Consider the following 20,355-nt stretch of genomic DNA (forward strand, 5'->3'; position numbering starts at 1 on the left):
TAGAGGCTGAAGCTTTCTAAATAAATCTGGGAAGATGTATGGCAGGATTTTGATTGAGAAGGTAAACCAAAGGACAGAAGGATTGGTATGGGAAGGATAGAGTTGGTTTAGACGAGGCAGAGGCGGTATGGTATAGTTATGACATAGTTTTCAGTGAAGTTTGAGAGTACTTGTTAAAACCTCATTGTAAAATTGATAGACATAATGTGGATGGTGTATTGTATAGAAGATTTTGTTAACAGTGATTAGAAATCATTAAACTGAAAGCGAAGTGCAAACTTGAAAATGGTGATGGAAGAATGACTGATTTGGTGTCAAACTGGATCATTAAATGTAGACTATCGTTGTTACACAGAGTTACAGACCAAAGCTATATGACTTCACAGAGCATTTTATGTTATATAGATATTTTTATGTTGTTATATATTTCCTTTTTTTATTATTATTGACAACTTCTCTCCTCTCACTTATTGGCATTAGACTTAGTGAAAAGTTGCCTTGCAAATTAATGGTCTCTTATGCTTCTTTATTAGAGCTACTCATTCTGAATAATTATAATATAATTCATTCTTCCTGCTCCCATTTTCAATCCTTTGACAGTCTTCTGACTAGATGAAGCCCAGTCTTCCTTCTTTCTTTTTTTCTTGTTTCCGTGGGGCTTCAACTACGTAAGGGCATTAGTTTCCCTTCCCAATGGCCTCTCCATCCAAGACAGTTCAGAAGGACTTCAGGTGCGTTAAATGTATCAATGGCTGGCTAATTCACAGAATAGGTGCTGATGGTATCCAAATCAAGGAAATTCACCATCTGTTATGAATCTTCTTTAGCTCTGCGAGCGACTTTATGAAATGGGTTAAAGAGTAAAGCTTTATTCAAATCTGCTTCCCAAAATGTGAAGATGCTGCTTTTCATTCTGCACTATTTAGTTTGGTTTCCAGTGTGATTTCTTTAACAGGGAGATCCTCCTTCCTCTGCTCCCCTAAAAGTTTAATCAGACACTTTAAATACTCATGGTCCCTCAGAATTACTCTTTCGTCTTTTTTTCGCGCTTTTAATTCATCACATTACATTTGAGAGCTTTGAAATGGCACACGTCACTTGTGATTTTTTTCCCTTTTCTACAATACCATTCCTGTATTATTTTTTTTATGTAGTTCTGTCCTAAAGGTCTTTCTTCCCCCGAAAAAAATATGAATAACGACTCCATCTACTTTTTTTTTTTTTAAAGTCTTCGCCTAAATTGAGCTGTTATATACACGAAACATTTCTCCTCTTCTACAGATGTTTAAAAAAGTAGAGAAGTTTTCCATTTCACCTTTCCTATTTGGAGATTCCCCAGAAGTTTCACTTTAAGTGTTCGGGACATTTACCGCCACAAGGCATATTGCAATGACTTCGCCTGGTAAAATATACATCTTATCCACTTAACCTCCAAACACTTCGTCGAAACCATAAATACAACTCCTCGGAGGGACTTTTTAAAACCCATCGGGCCAATAAACGCTGTTTTATTGAAAAGAAAAAAAAAAAGTATCGACCGAAAAAGAAAGAAATTCCGGGCGGAGCCGAGGGACTTTTCAGACGAAATAGAGGGAAATATTGCGTAGATATTGGTGACATTTCGATAAAAAGCACCATTCGAGGCCGGAACGTCACACACACCCGGGAATATTGCTGACCACTCGTCCGGATTCAGTCATTCTAGCCTTGGCATCCGCCTCGCTAGCTGCTATTTAAAGAAGAGCTAGTTTGTGAGGAAATATCTACGTTAAATCTTTTCGAGACGGGAAGTACCGTATATCGGCGGCTTCTGGTGCAGCATACACTGTAGTAGACAGAAATAATTAACGAATAAACAGCATCCACGGAACATCCACAAATATGCCCCTCGCCTTCTAAATGCCAATAAAGAGGGGTGTAGCAGACACTTCCCTACGATAGTATACAAAGCACGATATTTCCTCCCCCCCAACCCCCAAACTGTCGCTGGTATGACTGACAAATTCTAAAATGTCAACAATGCGTCCATATGCTGCCTGTGCCAGACAAGGACAGGCGATGATGCGTGAACGGTGACACTACGCTGAACACCGTTGCCCCCCCCCCCACCCCAACGCCCCCACCCTACTAGGATTTCGGGGACCGAGGATGTGGGGGGGAGGGGAGGGGCAGGCAGGGGTGGGGGAGGGACGATAGAAATTCCCAATTCGATACACTGTTTTTGTGTTTGCTTTTCCAGAAACAAAGTAGTGTATTGTGGGTGTTTAATTTTCCTACCTCATTTGAGCTCTTTTTCTTTCTCTCTCACTTCTCCAGAAATACGGAAATAAATTTTCACTCTGTATCATTTTAGATTTTATTTTTAAAAGTGATAAAATTTACGTAAATGATGCTAGAAGATATCTGTATGAGAATAAATAGCATAATATAACAAGAATGAATGCCTGACTATTTCAAAAAGAGCACAATGAAGCTATCAATTTTATTAATTTCGAACAGTGCCTGTGTTTGTTTACAATGTTCATACAGTGGCAAATCTCCAAAGACTAAGCCGAAGCCAAGGCCTGGGATCGAAATACACCACATCGCGGCCACAGTGCGTGTAAGAAACATAAGCTATATTGAAACTTGACTTGCCTTAAGTGTTGCCTTAGCCTTCGCCATATGAAATGACAACTTAGGACGATGGAATCGATATCATACGTTTGCAAGCGTGGTCTATGTCCGTCTTTTTTCTTCACCGACAGTTCTTTTGAGGTTCCATTCGATATGAACACGAGGACCTTGGCCGTCGTATCAGTCAGTTACCAAAAGAACCGGGGACAGGCTCCCGCCTCGGAGGATAAAGGGGGAATGATCATATTTGAAACAGAGGCTAAAACTTCCGGAACTCCGGCGGAAAATGAGGAACGGTTATGATCCCAATATTCCACCAGATATTGGCATATTCTTTACACTGAATGTGAAATACAAGCCATAAATAGAATTAGGCTCGGCGGTCGCGAGACGGCCGAATGATAACCCCGGGGTCAGCAGTATATGTGGAAACAGATGGCGGTCACCAGCCGTTCAGCTAGAGAGACTCTCCAGGCTCTCCCCCCTGGACACCAGGTACCCACATGGCACGGGTATACTCCGTCTGCCCTCTACCCCAGGGCTCTCTACCCCTTGACCTAGTGTTTGCTGCTCTTGCTGCTGCTACTACCTCCTCCTCCTCCTCCTCCTCCCCTCGACTTCGCTTACAACCAAAACACAGTTCGAGTACTGCACTTTTTGGTTCCTACAAGAAGACATGGCCGTATAGATTTTACCCTCTCTCTCTCTCTCTCTCTCTCTCTCTCTCTCTCTTTCTCTCTCTCTCTCTCTCTCTCTCTCCTAATATGCACAAAATGTATCCTCTAATCCTATACACATACGCGCGCAATATATATATATATATATATATATATATATATATATATATATATATATATATATATATATATATATATATATATATATATATGTGTGTGTGTGTATATATAAATTTCTGACTCACATCAGGATCGAACCCAGGTCGTTCAACTGAAAGGCAAGGGCGCTGCCCACTAGGCCTTGCCTTTCAATTGAAAGACCTAGGTTCGATCCTGATGTGAGTCAGAAATTTATTCCTGTTCCACACGTGATGGCGTGTTGAATATTTCTATATATATATATATATATATATATATATATATATATATATATATATATATATATATATATATATATATATATATATATATATATATATATATATATATATATATATATTATATGTGTGTGTGTGCATGTTATATACACATATATAAACACAGCCTTCATTACTTCAGTATCTATTTAGAAGGCACTTCATTATTCTTCACGAAAGCGCGTTGTCCCCTCAGATCTAGAAAACGTTCGTATAGACCCGAGACAAGATAAGAATGAAACTGAGCTCTTTTGGCCAGGTAAACATCATGGCAGAACCTCCTTGGTTCACTCTTTGGAAATTTAATGCGTATTGATGTCACGGATCAGGGAATAAATTATTTTGTTTCCGTCTTGGACGACAAAACCACTAAAATAACCATTTTTTAAAGATAACCAATAGGATGACGGAAAATCAAATTATGGCAACGGTCAATTTTTTCTTCATTGGTGAAAATCGGTAAATGTGAACTAAATTCTACGACTGAATGAACAAAATCTGAACTCAAGGAAAAAACTTTATAAAGGGGTATATCTATGGTCTATACTTAATCATATTATGATGAAAGGTATTCTATGATGAAAGGTATTCTCATCATTAAAAGAAAGATATGTATGTCACGTATCACACGTTAGTCTTTTGTCATCAGGGTATAATGTCGCCTTTTCAATAAACAGAAATCGTCCAATATATTGTGGAAGGTCATAAATCTTATGGTTAATTTCGATTTACAGAATAAAACATACAACAAAGATTTTTTGTTGTATGTTTGTAAGTTAGTTTGATTATAAACATCAGTGCTTTTAAGCTGAATTTTCAATAAAATAATTATTCAGTACGTTCCCTAAACTAATATAATTCAAAACATAATGAACCAGATGTAAATACCATTGAATTATTAAGACACTATGATAAATTAATGCCATTCAAAATATTAAACCAGAAATAATGACCATTAAATCACTGAGACACCATGCTTAGAAAGTTCATCTAAACGGTCCCTTAAGTAATATCATTCAGCACAATTTAAACCAGACATAAGACCATTAAATTATTAAGTCATCATGCCTGGATAATTCTCCAGTAATACGTTCCCTAAACCATTGTCATTCAGAACAAAATAAACCAGAGATAAAGACCATTAAACCATTAAGACACCATGTCTAGATAATTCACCAATATGTTCCCTAAACCAATGTCATTCGAAACAAATTAAACCAGACATAAATACCAATAAATTATTAAGACACCATGCTAAGATAATTCATCAATACGTTCCTTAAACTAACCCTGTTCAGTGCAAAGTAAACCAGACATTAAGATCATTAATCATTAAAACAATCTGATCAAATTCATGAATCTACTCCTCTGTCATTTAAGGAAAGACCCATATTTTAGTATAAAGACTCCATTGCATAAATCTACTCTACATTTAAGGAGAGATTCTTTTTTTTGAGAGAGAGAGCTGCACTAAATCTTATCTGTGACAATTTGCAACAAAAGTAACCCCGTTGTCTTATAAGAACATTTACAAACGCAAGAGAACATGAAGAATACAAAGAACTATTCTCTCATAAATCTCTTTCACACTTCCAAGACCATTTAACTCTGATGGTTCTTCATGATACAATGCAGGATACATACAAAGTTAAAGGATACTGTGGTGAAAACACCCGGATGTGAAGGTGTTTTTATAATGTGTGGAAAACTACGAAAAACGCAAAAAAATTGTCTTCTTTCTTGTCGAATACTAGAATCACTCATAATAGTTGTGCTTGGTTTAAGGAGAGAACAATCAAGTTAAATAAATATTTCTCCTGTTACTCGATTCAGTTCAGTGTAAGGTGCTAAATCTCCTGAACCAAATAATAATGCTTTCAGAATGATTCTGTTGACGATTCTGAAGCGATTCTTATTCGACAGTTTGACAAATAAAAAGATAACGGTCATCATGCATAGAAAAGTCGTTGTAAAATTATTATCTAAAACAGGATGGTATTCGATATTTCTGTACTCATTTATCTATCTCTCTCGCCAATTGCAACAGTTTTCCCCCTAAATGCAAAAATGATTCAAAAGCATATTAAGGAAGTTATCATTTACGAGAATCATTTGTGCTTGCTGTTATTGTCAGCCAATCGTTAGTGATTCCTGCTGGAATTTCGTGATTTCCGAGTTAGTGCGGTTGACCACCGAACTGAAGACACCGAAAATTCCAACGAGAATAAATCGAAAACGTTTGAAACTCACAAAAATAGACCAGAAAAAATAAATTTCATAACATGCCACCGTCATCGACGTCGAAAGGAACAGCTTTGATTGTGTGTAAAAACGGGTAAATAGGGGTCAAGACGACAAAATGTACCTTAGGAAAATTCGTTATTCATTGCTTTACTATAATTACGACGATATTTTAAGAAACGAAGAACAAAAATAAAAAAATAAGGGTATGAATAAATAAGAGATGCACTATTTACAGACAGGAGTGGCAAAACCATTTTACCACCTTTAACCTTAGTTGGACAGTAATATGTCTCTTAAGTTTTGTTTATGGGTTACAGAACATCAAATCTCATAATACTTAGGTAAAAGCAGTTATGGAAAAAGAGCAAATTTATATATATATATATATATATATATATATATATATATATATATATATATATATATATATATATATATATATATATATTATATATATATACATATAAATATAATATATATATATATATAAATATATATATATATATATATAGTGTATATATACATATATATACGTATAAATATAATATATAATATATATGTATAAATATATATAATTATATATATAGTGTGTATATATATATATATATATATATATATATATATATATATATATATATATATATATATATATATATATATATATTCCTGAACTGATTTTCATAGAAAAATGAGATGCTTGACGTGAACAAAGCCAGTCATTAGAAGGGCTTTTCTCATAACGACAAAATGTCCTGAATTGTGAAAAAATCTCATTTCTTTTAAAATACAAGGCATGCACAAGACAAAGATTACTTTTCCCCCTTATTCCAATTAAAATGTTTGATCAGACCAAGTAATGAAAATCGATTCACCATGAAACACAATACGGGTCTAGTCCTTTAACAGGTGAAAGAAAAAAGGTGAATTAACCTGCGCGGTACCCAATGGAGCCCCCTGGCGGACGCCTTAAACAGTTATGCGAGAAGGTGAAGGTCATCGCAATGACGTCAACTTCCCAGAGGGTACGATTAAATTCAGAAAATAAACGAAAAAAATGAAACAAAAGGGACGAAAAAGTAGAAAAGCATATTATTATCACTCATTGTTCATGTGAATGCCCTTACAACGGATGTGCCCTTGAATAGTGGAGGCTTTATATCTGGTTCAACCGGAATTGTGATAATGAACGAATGTTTCTGTTCCTCTCATTCATTCTGTTCCGCTACCTGGGAGGAAGAAGATGTCTGTGAGCGGCGTGGAGTGTACAAGTAAGTTCTTATTTTTCATTTAATTTACTCGATCCCTTTTTCTCGTATAACTTGGAAGTCTTTTTCGTGTTCTTCATTCCAATTTCTTATTTGGGAAACCTGTGTTAATCAGTTTCGAAAGTGATATTAACGATGATTTGCGTTGATTTATCAGTGATGCATCAGTCTGAATGATGTAAGACTGACTGTGGTGGTTTAGTCTGAACTGACGACGTTCTCTTGTACCTTTCCTGACCGAAGTCAAGTCAGTAAAAGTTTTAAGCCTCTAACAGAAAAGAAAAATGCCATGAGAAGATATTGAAGATGCCGTATGCTTTCTTTTCATTGAAAAGACTCAATGGGAACTGATGAAGTGCGGCTTAAATTGCGACGTTGCCTGGCTTGTAAGTTATTCGGGTTTACGACAAGGCAAAAAAAGTGAAAGGTGTTAAACAAAGTAGGAACGAAGTGAGATTGTAAGGACATGCTCATTGTATCTGAGATGTTAGAAATGTTATTTGCCTCCGGGAGAACAGTTCACACACATATAATTATGCTCTTTGTGGATCAAGTCTATAAAAGGAATACATTACACCAGGACGCTGTAACTGTAGTCTGAAGACGTAATACAGACTTGGAGAATTTTGGTATATTCTACGTGAAAACCCAAAATTTCATCTTCATGACGAAAAATTTATTGTTAGATTATGTCAGCTCGGGCTCTTGCCTTTGAAAAATACGTTAGTTAATTAACCACACCCATAAAAGTCCTGCGTGAGAATATATAAAATGCCCGCGATTACCAAATCACAGATAGACATTAAAAATGGCAATGTAATTTGAATGCCCCGTCAAATCGGAGAACACATCATCAACAAAAGGCTTATCAAAACTGATATCACGATTATGGTGATCGCTCGCCCGTTCTGTGACGGATAGGAAGGCGGTACCCTCGTCGATAAGTGCTGTTGTTGTAGATATCAACAGTCAGATACTCTGTCTATTTTGGCTGGCCGTTTCTTATCGCTGTGATCTTCGACCTCCCATATCTCTATCGGTATCATTTAACTGATAGTCGTATCAAATTCCATCGTCTGCCTCTCTCGAGCATTAATATTTTACACATATCACTGGGCCCCTTCAGAGAAAAACTAAAAATTTGAGTTTATTTCTTTTTCCATTTTATTCCGGTCTTATTAGTTTGTCTCTCGGGAAAAAAAAATCTTAAATTTTAATGGCGGTTACGGTGAGACGATTAGACACTCTTCATGATTTTCTTAATGTTGTCTAATTTTTTTTTTAAATTTACCCATATTAGTTCCCTTCCCCCCTCATCACCTGCTTCTTCACCAAAATCCTTTGCACATAGGCTCCCAGTTATCACTTTAGTAAGTTATTCCTGATTCTTTTTGGCAATGAAAATGATATAGAATGAATCAGAGAAAACGAAAAGGTGACCGGTTAACCTGTCGAAGCAGCTAAAAAAAAAAAATTCCTTTCCGTGAAGATGGAATGCGGAATCTTTTGTAAGACGACCCTAGGGTCGAATACTTCTAAACAGTTATGCTACACGTTCCTAAAATTTCATACGGTTATAGATATTAAGAATCAATAACTACAACATTATATGAATATAAATGTTATTTTGGTCCGAATCGATATCATATCAAAATGAAAAACGGAATGTCACTCGACCTTAGACACTTTTCATACGGAATATTTTTCTTTTATTTCCCATGTATCTAAGATAGGTAACCGTCCTTAAGGCACATGACATCAAATGCGGTTCTTTACCCATAAACAGGTACAGAAACCGATACACAAAACCTGAACCTTTTTTTTTTTTTATCTATCTTTGAATGCATTTTACTCTACGCTACTGCAAACTTCTTCAAAATCCTTGCAGTGACCGGGACATGCCTCTGGGGCAAGGGGAAAGTGGCACTAGTGACAGGAGCTGCCCGGAGGGTAGGAAGGGCCATCACGAATGCCCTGCACAGGCACGGCTATAACGTTGTCATCCACTGCAACGCTTCCAGGGATGAGGCTGAGGCTTTTGCTGAAGAACTCAACAAGTAAGTTCAAAGCACAATACATCATTTCATCTGAATTTTTATTGCAAGAGACTCATGAGAAGCCGCGGTCTTCCTGCTCAATATTGAGGCTTTAAGTCGCCATATTATTACAGGATCAGGTCAGATAGCGCTTTCGTCATCAAGGGCGATCTTTCGAAAGACGTGGTGGACACCTGCAGGAGGCTGGTGTCCGAAGCTGTGGCTAAATGGGACCGCCTTGACCTCCTCGTAAACAACGCCTCCCTCTTCTTCCTGACGCCCGTGGAGTCAGCTACAGATCATCAATGGAACCAACTCATGGACACAAATGTCAAAGCTCCTTACTTTCTCTCACAGGTAAAATGTTTCCCTATATAATTCAAGGTTGCAGAGTTGAGCGTATCAAAAAGTGTCAGGAGTAGAGAAGTTAACAGGACATTGTTGCCAAAAATGGATACATCTGGTGGAAGAGACTGGTAGATTCATCTGCATGTATGGAATATACACACATATATATAGACTGGTATATATATATATATATATATATATATATATATATATATATATATATATATATATATATATATATATATATATATATATATATATATATATATATATATATATATATATATATATATATATATATATATATATATATATAGAGAGAGAGAGAGAGAGAGAGAGAGAGAGAGAGAGAGAGAGAGAGAGAGAGAGAGAGAGAGAGATTAAATAATAAGATAGTTCCATTTATAAAGAAATGTCAGATTTAACGATCAAATAACGAAAAAGATAAATCTAAAAAATCAAACAGGCAAAGAAACACCACGTATTAAAATACACCTCGCATGTACTATTATTATTATTATTATTATTATTATTATTATTATTATTATTATTATTATTATTATTATTATTATATTCAGAAGATGAACCCTATACATATGGAACAAGCCCACCACAGGGGCCACTGACTTGAAATTCAAACCTTCCAGAGAATATGGAGCTCATTCGAAAGAAGAACAGAACGTAAACGGAAATGGAGAGGAGATTAATTATTAGAAAAACAGATAAATTAACAAATTATTATAACCTGATAATAAACGAAAATTATTTCCATTCACTGAAAAATCTTTTCTACCCTCAGGCAGCAGCCCCTCACCTGCGCAAGACGAAAGGAAACATCATCAATTTAGGGGACGTCATTGGGGAGCAGGCCTCACCTCCCCTCACCATCTACGGCATGAGCAAAGCAGCCCTCATCATGGCTTCCAAGAACCTGGCCATCGAGCTTGGACCTGAGGTAGCCTCGACCTGATTTCATTCTGATCGGTATTTAAAGGCTTTGCTTGCTCAGATCCAGGTGTAATGGAGTACAGTGGAATTTATTATGATTGTTTTTTAGGAAAATTTGAATTGCATCCATTATTTTCAAAGTACCTGGAAATGTTAAATCTCCTGGGTTCATGGGGTAAACGTCAGGTCATTTAAATTATCATAAATGGTTTTATGATAATTTAAATGGTTTTAATTCTTAATATTATTTACATTCCTTTAGTTTTGGTTTGAGAGGTATTCACCAACAGAACGAGAATTGATTCTTCTCAATTAGCGGACCTTATTTTAAATTTTTTTTTTTATTTTAAAGTTAATAAGAATGCAATTGATTGGTTTCTTTCAGTCTTTACTTATGAATTAAGTGTGCAGGTTCCTTTTTTTTTGGGGGGGAGCCGCCCAAATACAACTTTTTTCATGTTTCGTAAAAGATTAAGATTACGATTACGCATCGCGCCAGATGCTGCCTGTGAAGTCTTATACAGGTCCCCTCACGTGTCCATTCATATACTGATATCTTATTTTGTTTATACTCAGCAGTTTCATTAATCTCCTCCAGTTCCAATTATTTCCATGAGAATATTCCCCAGTTTTTTAATATCAAAAATCTTTCTCTTCTTACACTGTAGGTCAGAGTGAATTACGTCTGCCCTGGCGCCGTGATGTGGCCAGAAGTAGAGAAGGAACATCATGATGACACCTTCAGAAAGGTTTGTATTGTTTATTAGTTTTACTATCACCTTGATTATTTGGGTCATATTTGTATTGCCTGTGGCCTCAAACCAATTAGGTTTTTTTTTTTTCAAATCAGCCAGCTCCCCTAAATTTCTTTTCCTCTTACTGCCTATAAAGCAAAAATGAAATGGACGACATCGCTGCTAACTGCAGATGAAGTCATTTTTGCAGTCAGAAAGTTGTTATTTAAAGCAATCCAACAAGTAATGAACAAACAAAGCAAAGAATAAAATGCATCATAAATGAAATTGTCAATTAAGAAAACATCTAACTCAAGATTTAGTCTCAGTCCAACTAAAAATCTGATTATGGCTAATAGCCTGCAAATTCAAAAATTCTCACATATTCCATTATAGACTTTGTAAAGTCTAGTCTCAAGTCTCCCACATAAAATACTAGACATTGCAAAGGTTTGCGTCTGTCTTTCTCTATGATCACACCAACATGATAACATCATGTTATTGCCCACAAAGTCATCACCACAACCACAACCACAACCATGACATCTGTCGAAAAAATTAAGCACAGATAATACTCCCAAAAATATACAAGTGCAAAAACATAATAATGAAAAGTCCAAAATGCATGAGTAAATAGCATACTGGTAAAATATAGAACACAATAAAATAGAATATTGAAATGGTAAAATGCTACATCCACTTCCCACACAAGATCAAAAATATCTTGAAATATGGTAAAAAAAAAACATAAGTTCAAAAATGTCTTGAAATATGGTAAAAGACCATAAATCCACAATTCACATAGAAAAACGAAGAGTCTGGACTGTACCTTATTCTGCCAATTCTAAGAGCTCGCCACACTCAAAGATAATGTCTTCACGATCTCGCTCTAGGTCTGCTAATGAACGACCGAACTAATTTTTGGGCAGAATTAGACACAAAATCAAGATTCTGTAACACACGAACTCTTGTACGCGCATAGCAACTTGGTCATATGATTCGGCCAATATCGCGTGTTCATCACATTAACTGCTGAGATGATCAACTATTTGCTGAATACAACGATTCTGCAACTGACGGCTTCAACAGTACCATCTCGCAACCAAAAATTCTTCCATCACACTCTGTACCTTTTAATGTTAAGGCGGCCATATTTTCTGTTTTGAATCGGATACGCAGTAATGATATGAAGGGGAGTTTGGAGTTTGTTGTACCGTAAAGTAATGTATCTACACCAAGAAAGTATATGCCAAACTTTGCAAGTTTATTGTCACAAGTTTCCCTATAAGAACCTCTTGCCATCGGTTACCCTTGAGATCTATCTGGGAACAATTCCAAAGCAACAAATACGATTCTTAAAAACCCTTAACTTCATTTTCTGTTTGTTCCATGTTGTCTGTTTCTTATATCACAACCATTAACAACACCCGGATTAATATCGTTCATTTCACCTCCAGGAATGGCTGGCACGGACACCCCTTGGGAAAATTGGAACTGGCGAGGATGTGGCTGACGCGGTCATGTACCTAGCGTCTCCGGCAGCTTCCTACGTCACGGGAACAGGGATTAATGTCTGCGGAGGACGCTCCCTCAGGTTGTAATGAATCTTAGCAGTTCTATATGGAACGAATAAGATACTTTGAGAATTATAGTTACTGTAATAAAATATAAGTCTGAAAAGGAGAACTGAATTTTTGAGATTCTCACTTTCATTTAATCCTGATAATTACAAATGGGTCATTTAAAATGAACATTTTCAACTTTGGGGTTAAAATGAAACCCATTCCTTGTGTGTCTTCCTTAGTAATTTGTTAAATTTCTTGTGTATAAAACTTAGTATCTTGCTAAAAATACATCTTACATATACTTATAACAATATGCCAAGAAATACATCACAAGAAAAGGGTCTGATTTTATCCTCGTTTTTAAAGAACATGACTGTTCTTCATAATCTTCATGTTCAACGTCGTTATAGATGAAAAAAAACAGTAATGTTCTAACGCTGAAAATCTGGTTGTAAGAATTTAGTGCTCCAATTACAGATTGAGTCATGTCTAGGAAAAACACAGGAAAGACAGGTGTGTTAAAGGAGTTAAAAGGAAAAATTCCACTGTGGAACATACAGTTATGCGTCTCATTTCAAATACAGTAATGAAAGAGAAAAAAAATAACTTGACACTACCTGTGGTCACTGCGGAAATAGCTTTTCCATGAGTTTGTCATCAAGGGAAATTATATAAAACGAAAAAAGCCTGGATAATATCCCTTTGTATTCTAAAAAAAAATTATATGAACGCAAAGAATATATGTTTCATACCAGGTATGAAATCTTGTATTTTTAAATATATTCATATGCAGATATGTGACGATTATTATCATTCTGATACGATATGTAAATGGCCAACTTTACCACGGGGGAAAATGAAACACCGGCTGTAAATCCTAACCGGTTTCGACTTTAAATCTAAGTCATTTTCAGGGACTGGTACATTATTATTATTATTATTATTATTATTATTATTATTATTATTATTATTAATTATTAATTCAGTAGATGAAACCTATTCACATGGAACAAGCACACAGGGGCCATTGACTTGAAATTCAAGCTTCCAAGAAATGTTGGTTTCAACCCCTCACCGAAGACCCCTCACTGAAGCAGTAACTGATCGTGATACAGAGCCAGTGATTTTTCATCATCCTAGGGGAGACGCGAACCCGCGACATCTGAGTGGCACGTCACGACACTAACCACTGTACCAGTGGACCAGCTTACATAGTGGTAGAATTATAAAATCGAAACCGGCCAAGAATAATAGCGAAACCCTTCAAAAAATCTGTGGGGAATAAGTGACCCGATATGGATAGAATATCAGAGATACCTATAAAATTCCTATATGCAACCAGTTACATACTACAAAAAGTAAAAGAAAAATCAAGAGCTTCTTTAATTCATGAAGTTCCGCACCTTGTTATAGAAACATGTGTATTTACGAACCTTATCATGAACGCATAAATGATTGCTAGTTTGCAATGAATGCATAAGATTCAAAATAGTTTTAGTAGAGAACACTGAAAATTACCAGCTTTGAAAACGTAGATTAACTATAAAATATATAGGTTAATATACAGTATATATATATATATATATATATATATATATATATATATATATATATATATATATATATACATATACATACATACGTACATATATATAAAATATATATGAAATGTTACAAATATTAAGAAGGTGCAGGAAAAATTATCACCTCCAGTCAACAGTGATATGGAAGCCCAAGCCAAATAAAGAATCCCCAAAGTCTTGTTTCATTCTACACAAATAGACAGAAGACAATGAACGTTAGTTTTCCTTAATCTTTAGAAATGTACCTGGTTACATAAACAATACACATAAAAAAGTAACATCTTAAGAAACAGCAAGTTATATTTCTCAATGTATGTAAAGTATTTTAATATTTCTCATTCCATGCGAAACTGGGAGGGAGTCAGGCTTACATAAAGCTATACAAATAAAATGCAAAAAAAAAAAGTAATAACATAGGAAACCCGAGGCTACATTTTTAAGTATATGTAAAGTTTCTTTTTAATATTTCTCATTCCATGAGAAATTTGGGAGGGAGGCGGGCTTAGAGAGAGCAACCATGATACAGCTATCGAAGAACAGATGTCTTCGTATTGAGGCCATAATTGTTTATGAGGAGCCAATATTGGGATCCGATTCTGTTCTGTGGGAATCCAGTGGTGTATTCTTGTCTCTTGGGTGTATTAGATGCGCTGTTATTGGTCGTAATTTTGCTCCTGCACTGGTGGGCCTCAACCACAGAGGAAGCTGCCCGCAAAATGTCATATAAAGGAAGTTTAAATAAAATCTATTTGAGACTTTTTTTTGTTAAATCTATGATCATGATTTACTCTCTGTCTGTCTGTCTGTCTCTCTCTATTATTATTATTATTATTATTATTATTATTATTATTATTATTATTATTATTATTATTATTATTATCACGGTCATCCTATTCGACTGGGTGGTTTTTATAGTGTGGGGTTCCGGGTTGCATCCTGCTTCCTTAGGAGTCCATCACTTTTCTCACTATGTACGCTGTTTCTAGTAGCACACTTTTCTACATGAGTCCTGGAGCTGCTTCGGCTTCTAGTTTTTCCAGATTCCTTTTCAGGGATCTTGAGATCGTGCCCAGTGTTCCTATGATTATGAGTACAATTTCCACTGGCATATTCCATATTATTATTATTATTATTATTATTATTATTATTATTATTATTATTATTATTATTATTATTATTATTATTATTATTATTGAATATATACAGTACATACATACATACATATATGTATATATATACTATACATATATATATATGTATATATGTGTTTGTGTGTTTGTGCGTCTGTGTGAATTTTTTATCACACCACCGTGACATTTTTTTATTCACAAACATTAAGTTACAAGTGCCATTTAATATTCAATTCGCTCTACCTCGGAAAAGCAGAATCTTCGTCGTGTTTTGCTTCTGTGCATATGTACTTTATTGGCAATCTGTCTCATAGCTATCCTCTCTCACGATCTGATAACTTCAAAGGAAAACGTTATCTTTGTGAACATATACCAAATATTGATACATCTTTGTAGGTCTTCATTCTTCCCCGTTGTAGCTCTTTGTACTTCATGCATACTAAGGAAAATATTCGTTTTATCTTGCGTCTGTTACTTGACACTTCGGCCCAGTGAATATCCCATTATATATGCATTGCTTCCTTCTCGGACTTTGGATAAGTTCTTGCAATCTTTTCGACGTCTCTTCATTATTCATCCGTTCAAGCAACAGCCGTTGTTAATTACCCTCAATACTCACTAACAACAAACCATTTCATAAATACGATCGTTTATAATAAAGACAATAACATCACCGTTCGGGTTCAATCTGTTTCATCAACATTACTCCCGCTAACAATCAGTGTCAAGCGTCACTTCAAACATTTGTTACGATGTCAACAACGCATTGCCAATGTTTAGCATTAACCTATCGCCTTCTGTGTCGTAAAAATTAAAAACAAAAACTTCAGATGCTCAAAAACAGCCACTATCCTCCCACGCAGCAAAAGTAAATTTACAGCTGACATGTGACTTTTGAAACCTCTGAACTTTGTTGACTCTCAAGAACCGTCGAATATGTCGGATCATTTTCCACTGCAGGTCGAAACCCATTTCTCCCCAAAAATATGTCATACAAGGCACTTTAACGAATTTAATGTTATTGTTTCGATACCGCTCTGACATTTGACGCGTCAGCGAATCAGGTAGTTAGATTTAATCTAAAAATATATAACTGCGGTTACGATCCTAATGATGCAACTAATGGCAAGGCTACCTGATTAGAGTGGCTACCAATTTGGGAGAGTTCCAGAGCAAAAATATACACGCCTACGCTTACATACACAAACTGCATACGCAGGGTGGGTTGGATGCGAGGAGGGAAATCGCCAATTTTATGGTGGCATGAACGATAACAGTAAATTAGAAGCAGGAAAGCTTTTAATTAGTCCATCCTAATTTTACTTGCTGTGAATTATGTCAACTACGAAGATTTCGTTAGATTTTATCGCGTAGAACAGTAAACTGAATTTCATGAGGTGTTACAACACCCAGATCAATGGCGTTTTCATAGCTCGTTCAGGAAACATCTACAACGTACGACATTTCTTACGCTTGCTCAGAAGGCTCATCAGTAGGACGTCAAATCCTCTACAAACAGTCATTCACGTTTATCCTTACATATGATCTCAGGCTATGGTTGCTCTTTCATGTGTTGCAAGATATTTTCAAGTTCATCTTACCTAAGGAATAACCTATGAATCTAAGCAAAATATATATAAATATTTTTTTTCAAATGTACGTTGGTCCTTGAATATTGATCATGTCACTGTTTACTTATATTTGATGTTGTTCACCAATTAATTGGTGAGTAGCATCAGCACATCTGAAAATTAACTTGCGTTTAATTAGTAAGATTTTGCACAACAAGAAAGCTTGGGTTTTTTTTTTTGGGGGGGGGATGAGGCAGGGAAGGACTACTTGCTGAGTCATCAACAAGTGGAGAAGCTCTTTGAGCGGCTAAGTGCATATTTTCTGGCTCTACGACATTGTTGATTTTTATTTGATTTGCGAAAATTTGGCTACGAAGCCAATCACCGGGGCACTTTTAGTCACTGAACACTTAAAACAGTGAAAGAGGGAGTTGAGTGGTTGGACAGCTACGTGGAAGAAAGGCAGTGAGAACGGAAGTAAAGTAAAAGGCTAAAAAATGAGTGCAGTTGGAGGCCAAAGGGACGCTGCAAACAACCTTTGGTAATGCCAGAAGAAGAAGAATATAGAGTTTAGGCCAAAGGCCCAGCGCTAGAACTTATGAGATCATTCTGCGCTGAAACGGAAATTAGTATAGAGAGGTTTGAAAGGTGTAACGGGATGAAAACCTCGCAGTCGCACTATGAAACAACCGTTAGAAGAGGGTGGAAAGTAAGATGAAAGAGAATATGAACGGAGGTACTGTAAAAGGAATGAAATAGGTTACAGCTAGGGGCCGAAGGAATGCTGCAAAGAACCTTAGTAATGCCTGCAGTGCACCGCGTGAGGTACACAGCATGAAGCGCACTGACAGCGGTACCCCCTACGGAATTCATTAATGCCAGCACTAACCCCCTACGGGGTCCAGGTCATCGTGTACCTGCGCAACGGATGACCTGCCCATTGCCTCTCCCGGTCGTTAAAGTACGATTTCAACATTACCCGCGCATTGTTCTCACACTCGAAGAGAGTCTTCCACTGAAGTTTATTTTCATTTTTTTTGTTTTAGGTTTAAACTTTTAATGACCCTTTGGGCCGGTCCTATCATTAGCATCCGGCAAAACAGTACTTTCACCACGATTTAAGACTTTTCAAAAGACAAACGAAGCCTCGATTTTCTTCCTAATGTTCACATATTTAGCCTTGAATGGTCAGTGGAAGCAACCATTATAACTAATGGCAAAGATCTTCCTTTCTCAAAGAAGAGAAGCCAATATTCTTAAAAGTGCAAAGTATGAAGATTTATATTCTTAAAAAAAACGGTATTCTTTCAACAGGAGGTTTACGTTTCTAATTCCAATGAATAACAAGTAAAAAATGCGCCGAAGAAACTTCGGCTTAATGGAGTTTTCTGTACAGCCACGGCCCATGAAACAAAGCCACGGCCCATGAAACTTTCAACCACGGCCTGGTGGTTGCCTGTGCTGTTGGCACCTATAGCGGTGCCAGATGCACGATTATGGCTAACTTTAACCTTCAATAAAAGAAAGTCTACTGAGGCTAGAGTGCTGCAATTTGGTATGTTTGATGATTGGAGAGTGTGTGATCAACATATAAATTTGCAGCCCTCTAGCCTCAGTAGTTTTTAAGATCTGAGGGCGAACAAAAAAATGCGGACAGAAAAAAGTGCGGACGGACAGACAGAGTCGGCACAATAGTTTTCTTTCCAGAAAACTGAAACCATATACACTTATAACGAAAATGTTTGTATGCTGTTGTACGTAATGATTCCGAGTTTTGTCTCAACAGAATGCAGTAACTGTCAACTCTCCTGTAAACAAAAATATCTCAAATGACGGGAAAAACGACCTATAAACTGTTTTAGTTGCCATGAACTGTCATTTGCGCAAAGATATTGGCGTATCTATCACCTCGAAAACTAGTAGTGAACTGGTGTGTAAATTGGGTGGAAAGTACGTTAACTTTATCGATATTATTCGGAATTTCCAATAAACTTCAACCTAAATTCCACTCTTGATAATTTAAAAGAACCTGTCAAAAAGTAACTAGTTTAATGAAATCTGCCCCGATGCAATTTTTTTCCTTTTAGCAAATATTACCAAGAACCCAATAACTGACATTCTAATTTTATACGATATTTTCAACAATCTATTTCTAAGGGTGATCTTACACTCCCAACCCTCTGGTACTGGTCAGTACCTTCGGGAAATGTAAAGGGAACATCGTTAACATTGCCAGGTACCTTTTACGAGAGAGAGAGAAGTTCTCCATTCAACATTTATGGATTCGTTAAAGCTGCCTTATCAAGTTCGAAGAATTTCTCCATCTACGTAAACTAAATGTAAAAGTTTTTTTTTTTATTTACATGTACAACATCTTCATCTTTCATCTCTGAGTGGAGTTTCGCACTTGAATGGAATTATTATTATTATTATTATTATTATTTAGAAGATGAATCCTATTCATATTATTATTATTATACAGAAGATGAATCCTATTCATATGGAAGAAGCCCACAGTGGCCACAGACTTGAAATTGAAGCATCCAAAGAATATGACGTTCATTTTGAGAGATGTAACAGAAAGTAATAGGAAATACAGAAAGAAGAGACCATTTATCAGAGAAGAAAAAATAAATTAACAAATCAACAACTAAGTAAATAAATAAATAGGTAAAAATATAAGTAAATTATTGTAAAAATAGTAAAAATTTGTAAATTAGAAGGAATCTCTGAAAGCTGTCTTGAGCTGGCGGAGGCTTCAAATATCAACTTGGACGCGTTGTGGTTTCAAAGATTAAGATTAACATCAATTATTTTCCCCCCTAGTAGGACCAACAGCAGCAATTCAGGTAGAAAATGGCATTCAGTTGATCAGCAACAGAATGCCAACAAGGATCATGAAAATCGGATCTAGATTTTAGAACGTCTGCACCCCTTAGTATGTCGTAGTTGGTAGTCGAATTTGGTAATTAAACAAAACAAAAAACAAGTTAAGAATGCGCCGAAGTTTCTTCGGCGCAATCGAGTTTTATGTACATTGTATAATCAAGACCGCCGAAAACAGATCTATCTTTCGGTGGTCTCGGCATATTGCTGTCAGAGCCGCGGTCCATGAAACTTTAACCACTTCCCGGTGGTGGCCTGGCCTCTATTGTTGCCAAATGCACGATCATGGCTACCTTTAGCCTTAAATAAAATCAAAACTACAGAGGCTAGAGGGCT

At 36.1% G+C, this 20,355-nt stretch overlaps 1 protein-coding gene across 1 annotated transcript; it reads left to right on the forward strand.

Moving 5' to 3' along the window:
- The first annotated feature begins 7,066 nt into the window (after positions 1 to 7,066).
- LOC136843860 (uncharacterized oxidoreductase MexAM1_META1p0182-like) lies at positions 7,067 to 12,982 on the forward strand. The gene is made up of 6 exons (XM_067112699.1): positions 7,067 to 7,221; positions 9,107 to 9,275; positions 9,389 to 9,611; positions 10,402 to 10,557; positions 11,219 to 11,299; positions 12,742 to 12,982. Exons 1-6 carry the CDS (start codon positions 7,194 to 7,196, stop codon positions 12,883 to 12,885), a joined length of 801 nt encoding a protein of 266 aa, XP_066968800.1. The 5' UTR covers positions 7,067 to 7,193; the 3' UTR covers positions 12,886 to 12,982.
- Positions 12,983 to 20,355: the final 7,373 nt, after the last annotated feature.

The sequence above is a fragment of the Macrobrachium rosenbergii genome, chromosome 12 (genome assembly GCF_040412425.1).
Source record: "Macrobrachium rosenbergii isolate ZJJX-2024 chromosome 12, ASM4041242v1, whole genome shotgun sequence".
In the NCBI taxonomy this organism is placed as follows: domain Eukaryota; kingdom Metazoa; phylum Arthropoda; class Malacostraca; order Decapoda; family Palaemonidae; genus Macrobrachium; species Macrobrachium rosenbergii.

Bases quoted from the DNA above. Each gene is read 5' to 3' on its own strand.
- LOC136843860 (XM_067112699.1), top strand. From the start codon at position 7,194: ATGTCTGTGAGCGGCGTGGAGTGTACAA. The intron at 7,222-9,106 runs GTAAGTTCTTAT...AAATCCTTGCAG, and splicing joins GAGCGGCGTGGAGTGTACAA to TGACCGGGACATGCCTCTGG. The intron at 9,612-10,401 runs GTAAAATGTTTC...TTCTACCCTCAG, and splicing joins CTCCTTACTTTCTCTCACAG to GCAGCAGCCCCTCACCTGCG.